This window comes from Lissotriton helveticus, chromosome 8 (genome assembly GCF_964261635.1).
Source record: "Lissotriton helveticus chromosome 8, aLisHel1.1, whole genome shotgun sequence".
In the NCBI taxonomy this organism is placed as follows: Eukaryota; Metazoa; Chordata; class Amphibia; order Caudata; family Salamandridae; genus Lissotriton; species Lissotriton helveticus.
This window is the reverse complement of record NC_136069.1, coordinates 1134065547-1134085106: the sequence shown is the minus strand read 5'-3', so window position 1 is coordinate 1134085106 and position 19560 is coordinate 1134065547. Positions and strand designations below refer to the sequence as shown.

Here is a 19560-nt window from a genome sequence, read left to right as displayed (position 1 = left end):
TGGGACCCGTGTCGTCTTATGGGTTCACCGAGTGGAAGTACCAAGACGACAGGCTTTATATATATATATATATATACATATATATATATATCACGCATACAAAGCTTTATTTCGAAATAAAAATATCTTAAAAAGCACAAAACAATTAAAATACAGTTCATATTGTTTAAGAACCAATCATAAATAGTTAAAAAACAGGAATAAAAAAAAACCTTTAAACCATTTGACAGCTTTGATCGTAATTTAAAAAGACAATAGCCTTATAACATTTTATCTTAGCTCTTTAAGCCTAATCACCCATGCCCAGCTAAGAAATGTGGCTACCCCGCAGGCCAGTGTAGTGCTAGGATCTGTCTGAAGGATTCTTAGGGCAAAGACATGGCTCCTAGTCTCGAGCTGCCGACAGACAGGTTTTAGCCATTTTGATCTTGGTTTATTGTAGGCACTACACACAAAAAAAAGGTGCGGAATGGTTTCAAGTGCATCATTACAAGACGGGCAGATGGCAGATGTTTGATTGGGGGTTTCCACTTAGAAGTACGTTCCCGTACCGGTAAGGTTCCCAATCTAAACTGGATGTATAAAGCCCTGTCTTTGGGTTTTCTAATGAAATCCATATAAGGTTCAAAGGATTGTACTGTCTTGTGGAGACGAAACTCGTCTGTGAGTCTACCCAAGTTAGCAGCTCTGGATTCTTGGGCATCAACCCATGACCAATAGGCTCGCTTTACCTCCAGTTTAGAAACCGATGCATCGGTCTCCCACGCGACATTAAAAACAATAGCCATTATCAACTTCTTTACCTTTGTTAGCCATACAATTTTATGAGACCCCTGCATATTCATAACTTCCCTAAGGCCGTCTGCGTAGCTAGCTAACTCAGGTGTACACCTCAGGCGAGCCCAATAGAGAAGCGGTCGCAAGATGTTAAAGCTCTTTAATAGATCTGCGACCAAGGTCATATTGAAGGGGTTTGTTCGGGGTGCCCCTAGGTAAGGACAGAAGCTCCCTAAAGAACTTATTTTCGGCCATGACAAGGGAATCAACATTATTGAAACCCCAGAGCTCCGCTCCATAGAGTGCACTGTTTATAGCTTTTGCGGAATATATCTCCAGTGCAGGGGCTATGGGTCTGGAAAATGAGGCTCTGTGCTCCCTACCAAGGACACCCACGACACGTTTATGGTTTAGGGCCATTTTCTCAATATGTGAATTGCAATTCAGATGGTCGGAAATCCTAATCCCTAGGTAGTCAAACGTTTTGACACGCTCTAGTGGCTCCTCATTAAGTATGAGCGTACGATTGGCTTTCCTACTAGGGTTAAAATAAAGGAGCTTGGTTTTGGAGGTATTTATAACCAAGCCCCTAGGGTTACAAAAAACACAGAACCGATCCAAAAGCTTTTGGAGCCCCATAGGCGTTTTAGAGACCAGTAACGTGTCATCCGCAAAAAGCAGGGCAGGGACTTTAACACCGGCCAAACTAGGGGCATCAGCATCGATGTTCGATAGGAAAGAAACAACCCCGTTTACAAACAAAAAAAGAAGGTTGGCGCCAGGATACATCCTTGACGGACACCTCTATTTACCGGGATTTTGGCAGTTTTCTGCTCCTGCGTACCCCACCGAATGCATGCATACGTTCCGTCATGCATGCGGGCCAACAAGTTCAAAATGGGCAAGGGGAGCCCCATCTCCTCCAAAACCACCCACAGACCCTCTCGGGGAACCAGGTCGAATGCGGTTTTCAGGTCAATAAAGGCCAGGTACAAACCACCCTTGCCAATGGATACTGTCTTTCAATGGAGTAGTATCAACCTAAATGCCTGGTCAACAGTGCTTGTACATGCCCTAAAGCCTGTCTGGAATTGGGAGATGATGTTATTCTCCTCCGCCCAGGAGAGGATCCTTTCCAAGAGGACCCTGCCCACTACCTTCTGTCCAGCATCAATAAGGCTGATTGGACGATAGTTGGCAGGGTCACCCCTTTGTCCCTTCTTATAAATTGGAATCACCTCGGCCCCCTTCCATGAACTCGGGACTGGGGATCCATGGAGAAGGGCGTTGATCAAAAGGGAGAAAAACTTGGCCCACTGCTTGGTACTGGCACGAAACAAATCGCCAGGGATGCCATCCTGGCCTGGTGCCGACCCTTGTACGATTTTGTTAATGGCTAACTCAACCTCTCTTTGCCCTACGGGATCAATGAGGGTCGCAGTGGCAGTCGGGGGGGAGTGCAGTATGCAGACGGCTCACTGTTATCTGGAGCCCCTGACCCTTAATAGAGCCTCCTGAAGTGGTCAAACCATTCCCCATCAGTGATGTGATTGGGTATTGGTTCAGTGCCACCTCCATTTGCTCTTCTTACTAAGGCCCAGAACTGCTGGCCATTTTTAGACTGGCTAGCCAGCTTCAGCTCCTCCCAGTGTGAGTCATCCCAGGCCCTCTTTGCCACCAATAGTGCTCGCCTGTACTCAGCTCGTGCTAAGCGAACCTCGGCTGTATCTCGGGTCTGGATAGCACATATCAATTTAGATTTACCCCCCTACAATCTTAGTTGTACCACTTAGCTGTAGGTTTCCTGTTCTTTGATTGACTTGGCCTGCGAGAATCAAGAAAGAGAGCGGCCATACTGTTGATTCTCTCCGCATAAACCACATCTGCCTGGGCAGAACCTAAATCATTAGTGCAGATTGCAAAGAGCTTCTCCGTCTGTGCTCTTACAATCTCCCCCAGAGCACTATTCTTTTGTTAATTGATGACAACATTTTGCCATTTGATGAATCTTCTGCAGTTAGAAGGTATGATTTCTCTGGTCACCATCCTCATTCTGTTACTGGAGAGAGGCTTCCCCTCGTTTATAAGGTTCCGCAGACTAAGGGATAGGGGATTGTGGTTGCTATGGATAGATGGGGTGACAATCATGTCACCCACATATCTCCACAGTCTCCTATCCACCAAAATGTAATCTATTCTGCTGGGGCAGGTGATCCTATTATAGGTACAGTCACCCGCAAGATCTGATGGCGTGCGCCCGTTCACAGCTACCAGGGCATGCTCCATTACCAAGGCATTCATTTGGATGACGACCGGTGTCCATTTTTTAATTGGCACAGTCGTCAGTAGCGGAATTCCCCACCTGGCGTCCTCGTCAGAGAAGCCTCCAGCACCATCCACCGCCAACGGTTCAAAAGTACAATTAAAATCGCCCGCAATTATGGGCAGAGAATCTGGAGGGCAATCGAGATGGCATAAACAGGAATCAGCAGAGACCCATCTTTGTCGTCCCTTCAGTAAGTCCATCTTTACATTATCCAATGTGTGCATCCGTGAGCTCTTTATAACTTTGTTGCTGTCACTGCCATTTGTAAAGTGCACACTTGCCACTAGTGTGCCCTCATTGTACAATCTGCGGGGGGGGGGAGGGGGTTTGAAGGGTAATGGTGGGAGTTAGCCTCATATAGTAAGAGATAGATGTTGTGAGTGAGTGACAGAGATGTTCTTCACTCATGTATTGGTGGATGTGATGCAGCAACTTTACAGTGAACAGAACGGTTTTGTATGTATATATATTTATATATATTTATATATATATTACATGTTTCTCCACTGAAAAAAAGGATTCATCCAGGAACGGACACAGACCCAGGTTTAGTGCAGATTTCTTTGATTGTTCTCTAATTGCATATATACATATATACAGCTCCACAAATAAAAACATCAGTGCCGGAATTTGGGACTCGTGTCGTCTTATGGGTTCATGGAGTGGAAGTACCAAGACGGCAGGCTTTATATATATATATATATATATATATATATACCATATATATATATATATATATCACGCATACAAAGCTTTATTTCGATATAAAAATATCTTAAAAAGCACAACACAAATATATTATATATATATATATATATATATATATATATATATATATATATATATATATATATTCAAAGGATAATCCAGCAACAAAGCAGACTTCACTTGTCTTGAATATACGGACACGGACCCAAATTCAGTGCAAGGTGATTTATTAGAAGTTGGTGCTCCCAGCCATCATGACGCGTTTCGCGTTACACAGAGCGCTTGGTCACATGACCAATATATATACCTGTAAGAACGTGGGACCCTAGTTAGCAGAGGTTTGCACCCTGTTTAACACCTTCAATGCTATGGAGATTTTTCTCCTGTGCTGAATATTCGTTTTTCCCATTGTTCATGACAAGGTCAGCTCGTCACAAGCACACGTCCAGTGTACTGCATGACGAGCTGACCTTGTCATTAGCATAGAAGGGGTTAAGTAGGGACCACAATCCTGGTCAGGGTAAGCTATATACACACTTAAAATTGTGTTCACACTCTGGTAGCTTGGCACAGAGCAGGCAGTCTTAAGTTAAGAGGCAATGTGTAACGTATTTGTGCAACACACACACACAGTAAAACAATGAAACAATGAAAACACCACAAAAGACACCACCCAAGCTTGAAAAATAGAGAATATGTATCTGAGTCAACCAAGAACAAAACAATAAAATTCCAATAAATAGAAATGGAGTTTACATTTTTTAAAGAATATATGCAAAAACAGTGCTTAGATGTCAATAGCACTAAAAGGTCACTTCAGGTCGCGAGGGACTTGTGTAAATCCAAAGTTCAGGCTGACCACAATTGAGGCCAGGCCGGCTATAGCACTCACGCAGGGTCTCCTGAAAAAGTACCTTTGATGGATAAGGACACAATGGGTCATCTTTTCCAATCAGTCAGGTCACTGCATCGTCAATGAGTTCAATTGAAATGCAGGCAATGCATCATCGTCAAGCTGCACAGAGCGTTGACATCGGGCTGTGCATGCTGTAGACCCACTGTCATCATATTGTAATTATTGTAATTTATCTATTAGTTGTAGCAGGAAATTCAACCTTTTTTCCCCAATCACCCTCATTTGTTTTACTAATGCTTGTGGTTACCGCTACTGAAGGTGCACTGGGCACTGCTAACCAGGCCAGGGCCAGTGCACTGCCCTCTAAAGGTATATGGCAATTGGTATACTTCTAATTGCAAAGACTACCTACCTGTAAGTTCCTAGAACATGGTAGGGCATGTAGGTTTAGAGCCCCCAGTGGAAGTAATGCATCAAAGTGTGCAATGCTGTGGTGTCTGATGTAATTTTAAATCCTGCCTTGCAGGCTCATTTTCAAATGAAACGGTGACTTTGAAATATAAAGTACTTCCAAAGTTTAAAATCACCTTTTTGTTACATGTATGTCACCCTAATGTCTGCACTAGGTGCCCCAGGTAGGGTGCATTGTTATAAAGAGTGGGAAAATCTAAAACATGTTTTATATGCCCTGGTAAGGAAAAGTAGTCAAAGATGTTTTCCCACATAGGCTAACATCGGAAAGCTTAATTAAACTGAAGAAAGTCTAACCTTTGATTGGAGCTTGCTAGGAATATCATTCAAAGTACCGAAATAGTGGTTACAATGAAATACACAACTTGTCAAAGTCAGATGTATTACAACTATTACAGGAAAGTAGCTTGAGAAATTACTATCCTCAGGTTTCCAAAAGCAGCCCTGTAGCAGCCTCTTGTGGCTAGTCTTTGGTAGCCTGAGCTAAGCTGCTCCCTAAATAGGTGTGAAGAGGCCTGGGCTGAAACAATACAGCCATTTAGTGGGAGGAAATCTGCTTCTTGGAGAAGCCAGGGAGAGGAAGGGGGCTAATGAGATAAGCTGGACTTCAAAGGCGGATAACCGATGTCATAGGACCGATGCCATCCCCCACTTCCTTGGTCCCCAGCCAGATAAGAACCTCCCAATATGAATAGGAGAGGAACTGGAAGGGGAGTGTTGTGAATTGTTAGCCACATATTTTGGTTCGGTTACACAGACACACACACCAAGGAAAATAGTGCATTCTGGGTCAAATATATGCCACACTTCGCAAGAAGTGATCATAGCAGAGGGAGGTAACTTTACCCCTATTGATTGGGATGCCTCACCCTCCTGCCAGCCCATGATGGAGCCTAAATATGGGAGATCTGCCAGAGCTCCTCAGAACACTGCCTGGAACAAAAGAAGAAGAAGGACTGCCCTGCTAGACCATTGGACTGCACCACAGAAGGCTTGCGTTCAAAAGGACTGCACTAGCTGCACTCAAGGCTCTACAGGGGAAGGACTGTGCATGACTCAAAGCAAAAGGAGTGTACTCCCTGATTAGCAACAGGCACAACAGAGCTAGAAGAAGTCACCCGCAAGCTCAAAGAGAGGATCACCCCAGCTGGCCAGTTGCAACTGTTTTTTTCCTGCACTGTGCAAGTGCATTGTGAGAAATTAAGTCATAGCACCAAAGAGGCAATCCAGAGTCTCTGAACTCTTGGACTGAGCTGATGGCCAGATAATTTTCTCCAAACGAACCGAGAAACTCAAGATGCAAATGTTAAGAAACTTTCTGCTAGGTTTTACAGAAAGGCTCCAGGAGGAGTCTGGTTCGATTTTGAGAGTCAAGTCGCTGTTGTCGACTCACGAATCAGCCTGACAACTTTGATTTGTCCCACTGAAAGCTTCGAAGCTCATGCCATCAACACTGCGGAAAATTCTTCCAGAGACTAACCGAGGCATTGTGCTGCAACAGGCCTTTGCCGTTGAATCGAACTTCGGATCCAAGAAGGCTGAGGACCCGCAGATGAGCCCATCGGCAAGAGAAAAGCTAGAAGATAGACTTAGTCCAAAGGTAAACTTTTGACTGATAACTAGCATATAGCCTATATGACCCACACTCCTTTGTGGTCAGCCTAAAACTTTGACTTTGTCCTGGTCCAGCGCAACCAGAAGGCTGCGAGTGGTGCTTTAAGATTTTTGGTGCCAGAATGCACAATTTGTTGATTTCATCTTCAAAAATTCATATATCCGGGTCCCTACATGCGATATTTGTTATATTGGTGTCATTTTAAAGATATACATATTCTCTATTTTGATAAATTGATGTTGGACTTCTATTGTGGTGTGTCTTCTACATATTTACTGTTTTGGTGATATTAATTGCTTTACGCATGCCTGGCTCCTAAGTTAAGCCTGACTGCTTGTTTGCCAAACTAACAAGTGTTGAGCAAGGATTAATTTATGGATACTTGACTGGACCTATTGGTGATTGTGGTAGTATTACTAGTTGAAGGTGAATACCCCCACCTTCCAATAATCCCCTTTCCCACAGTTGTTTTCTCCTCTTTTTATGCTCTTGTAGAGTATTTCAGTGAAGTGCTTGCTGACTCTGGTATTCGGGGTTGTGAAAAAGTTCTTCTGCGTGGCCTAAGTTTTCATAAGTTTAGTTAAAGGTGGAAATGACTGCAAAGGCCAAAGCATCGTATCAGTAAGTGAATGGTCTTAGGGTCTCCAGGTCAGCAGTCCAAGCTTCAGTACTTTCCTACTTGACAAAGACAATGTGATTTTTGCTGGACTGCCTATAACCCCGATCTCCCTATTGAAAGCCATTCCACATGCAGCAGTGTGTTTGGTCTCCAATGCAAAGAAACAAGCCTAATCATTCTGATTCTTAAATGGCTACTCTAGTTACATTTAAAGGCACGTTAGTGGCACATATCGACTTCAAGATAGCCTGTATAACTGACAAGGTTCTACAATTTAAAGCATCCCACAGAACATTGGAAGAGAAAGACATTCAAGTTATAAATCCTATCTTACCATAGAGTTTCCAGTAATAAAAAAGGAGCAACGCTACTAAATAAGCATATTCTCCACACCTCCAGAGCATAGAAATAAATTCCTAAAAAATCAGATAGAATTGAAATCTACTCTTCTTCAGAAACAATGGTTAAATAGCATTTGTAACAAATTAACCAAGATCATCATACTTCGCTGTTTGTAATCTCCTCCGATCACCCTTTTTAGTGTTTATAGTTACTATTGCTCTGCCTTTTTAAAATGCCATGGTATCTGAGTTAAGTTCCATGTAAAGCGCTCTTCTACCACCGTGGTTAGGTTTGCTCTATATAAATATCAGAAATAAAAAATACATAAATCCAGTACAGCAATGTGTATATTCCTCCCTGTATGAAAAGCTGAGGGAGTCCTTCATGGTAGGCCTACTCAGTGCCAGTTTGTGGTTACTGAATCAACTAAACTGGTGGTCACACTACTCTAGTGCATTAGGTTCCATGAGATTATGCCAGTATAAAGGCTGTGTCTAGCAGAGTGGATAATTATAACCGTGTGATAAGAAAGACATGAGCCTTTGAGGATGAAAATAAGGCTTTTAGTTGCAGTGTGCTCAGTCTTCTCAAACTAGTGTGGAATTCAGTGAGGATGATCAGTTTATGGTTGTTAGGGATGATTGTGAAGGAGATCTGGGGGTCTTCAGCAAACTCTAAATTGTAAAGAGTGGGTTGGTAAGTGAAGAGGGAGTGGGAGGTGTCAGTGGTGAAGCTCTATTTAGAGATACTGTTTTTAAAAAGTTAAAAAAGTGGGCTAGTTTAAATTAGTTACCCAAGACATCCGAAACATTGATCCTTTGTAGAAACTAAGGCAAGCACTGTATAGTTAGTCTGCTTTAATGATACCTCGCTGGTCTCAAGTATGGGTACCAGAAACTAAAACTGGTTTTGAAGAATTGGCCAGGGTCTGCTAAGCATGACCAGCCTTGATTACCTACAAAAAAGTGATTATTGATACTAAAAATGCCTTCGAAGGGGCAGCAAATTTAAAGGGCTATTAACCAGACGAATTAAATGTTTCATACTGTTTACCACTCTTTGAACTGTCCTGCCTCACCATACGTGGTGGTATGAGCAGAGCAAAGTTAGTCTTTTAATGCATTTTTCCTCTACAAAGTTAAACATACTAACCAAAATTGTTTCTACATCTGGAATTATGAAGGATCAGGGGCAGTACACTAACAGGTCCAAAGCTGCTCCTCTTTTGGATGGTGGATGGCCTAGAATTTCTCTCACTCCTTAGGTCCTCAAACACATCTGTGATATATAACTTGGTAGATTTTTAGAATGCTCTGTCACCTACATGGATGTCTTGGCTCTGAAAATAAGCAATAGCCCTCCAAAAAACAATTGCAAATACAGCCATGTTTTTAGCACCTTACGGAAGCTCATTTCCACACAATAACAGAAAGTGAGTTCTGCAATGTAGCTGTTGATACAGAAAAAGACCTTCCCCCTAGCCGTACCGGATTAAACCGTGGGACCACCAGTAAAGATGCATCAGTGGTTCTAAGATTATAGCTGAGGGATAATGGGTAAAGTTCTTTCTGAGATAGATGGGTTCTGTGTCATAGAATGCCCTGTGAACATGGCACAATGATTTTAAACTATTCCTAATCCTTTTAGTCACTAGTAGCCTATGTAAGGAGTCCAGCGCTGGCGATACAGAAGCATGGCGTGGTAAACCAAAAACCATCTTGGCAGCCACATTTTGAATACACTGGAGCCCTATATCAAAGCAAGTTTCGTAAGGCCCAAGCCAATTGGTTGATATTACCCATTCTCGCATAGTGGCACATAATTTTGCTGAAACTATTGCATCAAGCTGGTCAGTCTGTCTCAAACCCCGACGTTCACTATGGCTTAATTTCTAACTTGGGGGTTGCTTGAAAAATATTGCAGAATTCTGTTTTGAAATGCTTGTTCAAAAAGCAAATTATTAATGATCATTAAATGCAACATGTTATAGACCCATTGCAGGCCTTGCCAGGCACATACAGAGACTGACATATTTTAGTGCTACACTTTACAGAAAGTTGGCACTGGCCTACTCAAATGCCCTCTTCTAAGTCAAAGCAAATCAACCTTTCTCAAGCCTTTCTCTTTCTCTTATACTGACCCTCTTTTTTTATTACTAATTACCCTTAACCTATGCTTTTACTGAGCATTTACCCTAACCCCAACTGCTAACTTTCTTTCCCTAAGCCTTTATATCACCGTAAATCTAGATTGTGCCCTAGATTGTATCCTCATCCTAGTTCTCTTCCTCGACCTTTCCTTAACCTTTATCCTAACCCCTTATTTACATCAACTCCTACTTTATTACCGCCATTACCCTTTTATTTCAGTCCAGTGTTAGTGTAGTTCAGATTTTTTAACTCCAAGCATTTTGTTGTCTATAGGTTTTGCCATCAGAATATGACGTCAGTGTTGGCAAATAAGCAGAATCTAAACATCTTGGTTGTGCTGCTCTCTTGTAATGCAGGTAGGGTCACAGCAGCACATACAAAGTGATGACCCCCTCTCTTTGCACGCTCTCCACCTGGCTATGGGGTCAGGGGCAGCATGAACAAGATGACAGCCCTCTTTAGACCACTGTGCTGTATCACAAAATGGCCCTCCGTCTGTCACAGCACAGTGCCAAGGGTGGTAACCCTTATTCTTCACTGTGGCCCCACCTTGCAAGGGGGTCACTGACTTCAGCACACAGACCAGAATCTCACCCTCGGTTCCTGGGATACACACCCCAGAACCCCACTGGACTTCCATCCAATCAATCTCCTTTACCACAGAGGGGCCACTGGTCTTTGTTGGGGAGAAGTTGGTGCTAGGTGCTCCAGGCAGGTGTTCTTGCTCTTCCTTGGCAATGTCCCCTCACCCAGCATGGGAGACTGGCAAATATTTGGTCAACAGACCTGGTCACAACAGGAAAAACTTGCACTGAGCTTCTACACCCTGATATACAGCTTCAGTTTGACAATTTGGGAGTCTCAAGCTCCCATTTTTATGATACATTTCCAGAAACACTTGTGTTTTATTGTCTCTGTATTTGAAGTTCTTGTTTTGAGGGTTGCTCACTTTGATGTGCCCACTTCCTTATTGTGCTCTTCCTCCAGAGAGTAGTCTCTAACAGGAGGACGGTCTCCAATATTATTAGCCCTAAACACAGGCCAAGGGAATGTCTAAAGGTTCACTCATGGATGTGAGCCCCAGTGATATGTGCTTCAAAAGGTTACCAAAGGGTAAACTTTATGATTCTTTTATTAGCCCCATCTCTTTCCTCAGATGTGCCCAGGCCCCATTGACCAGCAACCTTCTTTCAGACTCAAAGGGCTCCTATTGAAAATGCACTTAAGAGTGCCTGGCACTTTTTTCCTCTTATATGTATCCCACCCATCTCTCAGAAAAGCAGCAATCCAGAAATCTGTCTGGAGGAAACCTCCTCTCTCCCTGCTCCTCCAGCAAGTCCCAGGTCTCCCAAAATGAAACCCAGTGGCTTCAGTGTATTGTGCTCATTCACACGCATTTAGACGCTTGCAATCTTCTATGTGCTGTACTTTCCTGCAGGCACACACACATCATAACTAAGGCTCCCACATTTCCGTTTAAACTGATTTTTACAAATCCATACAGACGTAAAAATATTTTTCCTTTGTCTGTATTTATAAATATAAACTGAAAAATGCCAGTAAATATGATTAACTGAGATATTTTTTCAAGATACAATAACATCACTTGTTTGTCTCCGTGGATTGGTCAACCAGGTTTCAGCAGCTTTGGAAGTTAGCTTTTTGTTAGAGGAGGGGTAGAGGTGGGCGTTGTTGTTTGAAAATTGTAGGATGGAGTAATTGGGGAGAGGATGTATTTGAAGGTGATGTGGCCTTATCATCTCGTGAACAGGTCATCATGGGTGGCTTGAAAGCATGGGGGGCCCTTTGGCTACCAAGAAGTTGTAGGTCAGGGGAAGGGGCCATGAGACAGACCCAGCGGAGGTCAAAGCGGTTGACGGCAGGACAGCAGGACCGGTAAAGTAAGCTGCAAGATCTTTAGGTGTGTCACCACCTATGCTATAAAACATCTAAACAGCATCTTTCTGTACCATAATCAGTAAACTAAAACAGAGAAATAAAAAGAATCCATAATAAATGTTTTTTTTAAATTCATAGCTGGTCACCCCTTCCCCACCACCTGTGGTTAGCGTCCTCAGTAGTCGCTGGGCACGGTCCAGTGCAGGTGTGTACCTGGGTCACGCAGACCTAGCTGCCAGGTACGTTTAACAGAGCTGTATTTTACGTCCTGCACCAGGCACTTTGCTACTGCCTGTGATGAAACACTGCTCCTGTAGGACTTGGCCCTTTTTGCAGGGTCATCCCTGAACTTTTTGCCTTTCTCCTAGCCTTTCTCATGACATGGTGTTGGTGTCTTTAGGACTCTGGGCACTGTAGCCCTGTTGTACAGTGTAAAGTGCATGTGCTCTCTGTGATAAACATGGTAAGATTGGTCTGCACCTCTTTGGCCTATTTAATTTACCTGCCAGTCCCTTGTAAAGTGGTACCTCATATACCCAGGACTGGTAAATTAAATGCCACTGGTGGGCTTGTAACGCTGATTGCGCCACCCACCAAAGTAGCCTTTCAAACCTATCCCAGACCTCGGCCATTGCAGGGCCTATGCATGCAGTGTTACTGCCGCTGTGACGTGACAACTAAAGTGTGTGCTATGTCTGTGACCCCCCCTTTTACTGCATGTCAGTCACCCCTTAGGTAGGCCCTAGCTAGCCCTATGGGCAGGGTGCATTGTAGGTAAAAGGTAGGACATGTGCCTTAAGTGTGTGACATGTCCTGGTAGTGACAAAGAGCCATCTTGGTTTCTCATTACTGTGAGGCTGCTCTCCCATGGGAATACATTGGGGATTTCCTGATAAGTATTTCAGTGGTAATTCCTGATATGAGAGGAGCAGCATGACCAAGTTTGGTATGTTTGGAATAGTAATAATAAATGCTACGTAATGGTGTGCGCAGATTTATTATCACTATTTTAGAAATTGGCATTTCTGTGAGCTATGTGTCTGCCTGCCTGATGTGGATTGCATGTCTGGCTTTGGAGTGGCAGTGGCTGGTGAGGTGTGTGTGTCTCCAGGAGGGGCAGAGTGAGTCAGGGCTAGGCTGAATAGGACATCTGCATTTGGAGTAGTGGGAGTAGTAGTCTCTTGAACATGAGTAGGTTGTGCCCACCTGAGTAAATGCTGACTCAGCCCCCCTGTGGTAGTCTGATGACTGAGCCCCACCTGATAACTGGGAAGAGGAGCCCTGTACACAGAGTGCTCCCAAAAAAACAGAACCAGCTGCAACTGGTTCCCCCAGCCCTGTGCCATGGCAGAACAAAGGAAAAGGTACTATAAGTACTGGAGCTGTCACCCCATAATGGAGAGCTGTTCATGTGCTTACTGGAGGCCTTGCTGCTGCTGGGCTCTAGAAGGGATGGCCACGAGGGACTGCCTCCCTGCTGGATGGCCCTGTGTGCTGGCCTGCCTGTGCCCAGCTGTGCCCCTTGGACTTTGAGGACTTTGAGCGCCTCATGAGCGCTTTACCTTCTTATTGCCAGGAAGCGAGGAGCTGGTGTTGTGCAGCGCGCTGCTGCGGTGATTGCAGGGGGAATCCCGGCGTGGGGACTCCCCCGTACTGCTGTGGGAAGAGCGGGATGCCACCCAGCATCTGTGCTTCTCCAGTGGGAGCCCACCCCACATTTGAGTACATGCAGAAGCGGGAGCCTAGCCCGCACTTTAATCTCACCATAGAGAAGGGAGCTGGACGCGTCGGAACAGCGACCCAGAAGCCAGGCAGGCTGCCTGACTCTGGGGGGGTGCCAGCTCATGGAAGTCGACGGTCAGAGGCGAGGCAGCACAATACTGCTGCCAAATCAACTGTGACCCGAAGAAGGCTGGGCCCCTGTGTGAGCCCCGTGTGTGACCAGGAGAGGAAACAGAGACTTCGCTTCATGAGGCAGGAAGCCTGCCAGCGAGCCCGGTGAGTGGGGGCCGCATTGGGAGTCTCGCAGTGCCGAGTGTGCCACCAGAGAGACAGGTGAGTGGCATGTGATGGTTGTGGCTGTTCCACTCCAAGGCTGACCTGGTCTGTATGTTTCGCGTGAAATCTGATGCCATTTGTTGTCTGACGGTGCATGTTGCAGCATCTCTATGTGATTGTCACCATATTTGTGCCTGTGCCTGTGTGTGGTTGATGTTTCCCGAGGCCCAATTCCAGTGCCTGGAGCATTGTTGACGCACCAGGAGGAGCCCGGTAAAGGGGAGCTGAGTTGGAAGCCTCCTTTAGTGCTTCCTGGGGCACTCATAGTGCTATTGCCAGTTTCTTTACAACAGCTGCACCGCAGTTGCGGGCAACTGCAATGTGGGAGTCAATTGGTGATTGAGTTACGGCGTGGGGGCTCAGAAAGCAAAGTGGTGCCTGTGCCCATTGTCCAGCTGCACCGCCTGTTGGAGGGCAGCTGCAACTTCGGGGTACTTTTGTTTAGGAGTTCCAGTGGGGTCTCAGGAGGCACAGTTGTGCCAGGGCTACGTTTGCACATCTGCACCGCCTGTTGGAGGGCAGCTACAACGAGGGGGCATATCTTTAATTGCTGAGGAGGGGGAGAGTTGCACATCCCTGCCCCCAGTGCATGTTGCACATTGCCCTTGCTGCACGTGGGAGCTTAACGCCCTGACTTTCTGGACAAAGGGCATTGGGCCGCCCTAGAGAAGGCCAGTTGGCCAGGGGGTCAGTTGTATGTTGGAAAGGCGCAAGGCCCTAAATATGAGTTATGCCCCATACCTATTGCATAATGTGTTTCTGATAATGTGATGCAGACATGATGCATTTATGTTGCCAATGCAAAGGTGTTATGCCTAATATGGTGATCTAATGTGATTTATGCATAATGTATCTATGCCTCTGCTGGTTATGCAGGATATGTTTGATGACTAGGGTGATATAATGCTTAGGTCATTGTTGTGCCAGTAGTTACTGGTTGTGTTCTACATTTGCTATTTGTGGTTTGTGATGGTTCTGACAGTGGCCCGATTGGCCCTGTCCTGTATATAATCCCCTGTGAATATTGCCTAGTGCCAGTTGGCACAGTGTATATTGTGTGATTATGATTCTAATGTGTTTATGATAATACAAAGGCTTTTTTTATATAACTTGTGTGGAGTATCTTTTATGGTGTGCCTAGTGCGTTGCTGCTGTTTGTGTGTGTTGCGCAAACGCTTTACACATTGCCTCTGGGATAAGCCTGACTGCTCGTGCCAAGCTACCAAGGGTGTGAGCAGGGGTTATCTTCAGCTTGTAACTCTCTTGCCCTGACTAGAGTGATGGTTTTTGCCTGGCTTAGGTGCAAGCCCTAGACAACCAGAAATCACATTTCTAACAGCTGCCATTAGATTAAATAAATTGTGTGGCATTGACCTCCCGCCGCAGGATTTATACTTAGACAAGCCCGTCTGGTGCAGGTGGGGAGAGGGCCTATAGGATTTCAGCAGGGCCTATAATAAAGGCTGATGTTAAGGGGCCAGCAGGCCTCTATTTGTTGAGAGAATCCTTGCTGGCAGCTATAGGGGGTGTTGGGCTGGGGAAGGAGTAGTGGTGAAGGTGGGGGTGAGACGCACACCCAAATGCAATTCAGGTAAAACAAATGCACACAGCTTATCACTTCACAGGTACTTAAGAGAAGCATCCTTTTGACTTTGGCAGTCCCTGGATTCAAGAGATATGCATGTACTATAGGAATGCTAGATGTGTTGGTCAGTCCCAGTATTTGCACAAATAACAATTTAAATACCACTATTTTGATTTATTTGTTGTATAGCCGCATAGTGCTACTCATCCCAATGGAGGGTGTGAGACTGCTTTACATCATACGTACGCATTATAATTTGAAAATAAATCATATGTGTGTAATTCAAGGTGTAGGATGTGTTACCTAAGACAGGGAGGGTTACAAGGCGTAGGAGCCACATGTCCTTTATAGCTCGCTGTGGTATTTTAGAAGGTTTACAATTTATAATCTGCAAGTAACAAATGGATCTCATTGTTAAAAGCAGTAACCCATTTACTCATCTACATCAATCTGTCTGAACTTATAACAACTAAGTGTGCATTGTCTATTTAAAAAAATGTGGAAAAAATACTAGCTCACTCTATTTCTCCTGCACTGTACCATCTCTCAGGCACATATAGATCCTTGTGCCCACATGCAACTGCTTGCACTATTTCTCCTGCACTACACCATCTCTGAGGTACTCATACATCCTTGCATGAACATGCAATTGTTTTCACTATTTCTTCTTTACTGTACCATCTGTCAGGAACACGAACATCCTCGCCCGCACACACACCTGCTTGTGCTATTTCTCCTCCTCTGTTCTATCTCTCAGGTACACGTACATTCTGACTTTGTACATGCAAAGCAATGCAGACTAGTGGTCGGGTTAAGCTCACACCTGGGAGTTTTACCAGGGTGGACCAAGAGGCACTCTACTGATTACTAAAAACATGGCATCTTCAAAGTGAGGAGGGGTAAGAGGTCCCAATCCCTTACTGGCCGTATTTAATTGAGCACAATATGAAGTGGGTGCTTGTCCTACACAGGGGGCAAACCCTCACCCCCTAGCCAGGAGAGAGTCAGGACAAGCCAAAAGGTTATCGTTTCACACAGAGAAAATTCCTATACAAGGTATGCAGGGTAGTGATTTTTATTTTTTTGTGTTTATGACTCGCTTCAAAGATCCTGCATCCAAGTGCAAAAGAAGAGTAACAGCCAACATGTGTTTCGCCCCTTTACAAGGCCATCCAGCCTGGAGCTTCCTCAGGGCGTAAAATATTCAGTACAGGACTGGTGTAGTCCTGTGGAATCCGCTGGATTTATGTATTTCTCAAAATGTCACGGGCATAATGCCCTCGCTTCGGAAATCATCACAGTCGGCAAAAGATGGCATGCTGCCACCAGCATTCTTGTGCTACTTAACTCCATATGAAGACAGTAGCCTTACACCTCCTCATGGGTAACACTTTAGGTGCTATTCCTATGTCTAAGCAGACAGCAGCCCCTGAGACAGGCCTAGGTCATAGCACATTAATGACTCGTTTTTGTCATGACCAAAAATGTGTATAAAGGATCCAGAAACCAAAACAGCTGAGGCACACAGGGCAGGGGTACACGTTTGTCAGAATGCAAGAGGATTTTCCACCAATAAAAGAAGTAAATAGATTGTCAATCACAGCTGCTAATAAAACATGATGTGCAATAAAAACTCAAAACTAAGACTCATTTCAGATATTCAAGGACTTTATGAACTGCCTTTGTCGTTTCCATCCGCAGTGATTACATAGTACAACATTATTTTGGTACCAAACAAAGAACCTATCTTATGCATCCTTTCACGCTACATGCTTAGCATGTCTGAAGTTCTAAAATGTTGCAGCGATAGACGTAATGAACATCAACACTCAAAACAAAGGCTAACATAATTGGAACGTCTTCAAAACCTGGTTCTAAAATAAAATGGAAACGGTTGTTCTGCTTTTTTACCTTATGTCCTAATGGTATTCTTTTTTTAATCCTCAACAGACATTTCCAGGATGAAAAAAAAGTGAAGCCAGTTGCCCCAGATGAGTTGGACGAAATGCGTGATTTGCTAACAAGGAATCTTTATCAGATACGACAGCGAGTAAGAATGAATACATTTTCCTCCACTTTGTTTACAGTTTAGTATACAGTAAGGATATTAATAGCAGACTCGATTATTGTACCAAGTGCACTACAAAGTCGATGCTGAAGTTAATATATATGTATTTGTATATATATATATTTATTATTAATTAATAATAAACAACTTGAAGGCATCGACAGTACACCTGGTGGTATTTTATTTGTTTAGTCCCGTGAAGTTCCTGCTCCTATTTTTAGACATGCTACTTTTTTGTGGTTTGAAATATTTTTAATAATAACCAGACAGAATAAAGTATCCAGTACATCATCACATACAGTTTTTTTATTATGAAGAAAGAAAACAGAAAGGCAACATAAAAGCAGGTTAACGACAACACAACATATCTAGAATGACTAATAACATACCCCCGCTAACCAGTCGTTCTATCCAATCGGAACACATCACATAGAGAGAAGCAGTGAAGCATAACTCGGCCTCGAGGGGATATACATGCACTTGTAAAAGTTCGATACACCAGGAGACAGTGCACCTGCTTAAGTGTCCAGGGTAAATGGCTAGTCAACACCGGACCTCTGACATATCGTGGAAAAGCAAACCGTCCCAGATGTCCCAAAAAAGGCTGTGATTGGTCGTTCAATGTGTAAATCAGTCTGCGCCATGCTATCTATCCAGTCCTCCAGGGTGGGAACTGAAGGCTTGGACCTATTCCGGAAGTTACACATTTTCGCCGTTACCAAAGCTGTAGTCAGCACCATTTCTTGTGCCTGGTTGCTGGGGGGATCCCTCAGGTGTCATGTAACACAGCATAAGGGCAGCCGAAGGGACCTGGCCTAAGTAAGTAGCATTTGTTCTTACGGATTTACAGTACCTGCGTCCAAAAGTGCTGAAGTCGTGGGCAGGACCATAAAATGTGCAGAAGGTCGCTGTGAGAAGAGGCACATCTCCAGCAATTGGAAGAGGGTGCCAATTTTACCCCTAAGAGCCATTCTAGTGACCAGTGCTTGAAATGGAAAAATAGAAGTGCAGGTACTCTGTATCAGAGTACATGCTTGTTTCTCGGAAGTGCCGGTACTCTCCAATTAAAATGATTACGTTGTTCTCAAGAAGTGTCAGTACTCTTCCTCTCAAAATAGAAAAGTGCAGGTACTCCGTACCGGGCAGTACCGGCCCATTTAAAGCACTGACTGTGACCAATGCCAATCATGGAGATTTTTAAAACAACTGAATTTCGTCTGTGATTCTCAGAGTTCTCTGTCATGGTCAGCCATAAGGTGCGCCCATTGCATCGTGGAATAGGAGATGCCAAGCTCATGTTGCCACCGTTATAAGAGGAGGCGCTCCAGAGGGGCTGAGAATAGTCTGCTGATAAATATGTCATAGAGTCCTGTGATCAGTTTTTTGTAATGGCCAGAGTGAACCAAGTAAGAATGTCGCAAAGACTATGTATTGAGCCATTTGCAATGTATTCAACATCGATTCAGAGCAGTGTTCTGGGTAGGATGTACATGGTTGCAATGTGATCCACTGTAAGAATGCCTTCAAGGGGCCAGTCTAGCCAAATGAAGGGCTTAGAGCCAATGGGCACAGCTGCTTTATGCCATAATAGGGCTTTGAGTTAGGTAAGCCTATCGGCGCGAGGAGCTCATGTCGATTTACTGATTTTGTGCATTTTCAGGCGGATATGGTTATGGGGATCTGATAACATTTTGGGGCTGACATATAAAAGCAACATACTGTCCACGCCCTGGTATAGCCTGCATTCTAGCCTGACCCAAACTGGGTTTTCCATGTAAGACTTCAGGTGGTAAGCCATTGGGGATATATGACAAGCCCTGTAGTATTTTTGGAGGTGTGGCAAACAAAGGCCTCCAGACGTTGTGGCCACATGTAGCTTGGTCACCGCTGTAGGAGAATAGGATCTGCTTACTATGGTTACCCCCACTTTTTGCTGGTGTTTCACTGTTTTTCGACTTTAGTCTGGCTGGGGCCCTGCTAACCAGGACCCCAGCCTAGCTGGTTCCTCTATAAATTGATTGCATGTACTTTAGGTACACTCCAGATTGGTTACTGTGTTACCCTTGTGAGTCCCTAGTATATAGTA

At 44.3% G+C, this 19560-nt stretch overlaps 1 protein-coding gene across 1 annotated transcript in view; it reads left to right on the top strand.

Annotated features, from left to right (window-relative positions):
• LOC144773146 (sodium/hydrogen exchanger 2-like) overlaps nt 1–19560 on the top strand; it is a 622810-nt gene that overhangs the window by 533272 nt on the left and 69978 nt on the right. The window contains exon 9 of the mRNA XM_078658003.1: nt 17357–17456. Within this exon, the coding sequence (XP_078514129.1) occupies nt 17357–17456 (100 nt within the window). The remainder of the gene's footprint in view (nt 1–17356; nt 17457–19560) is intronic.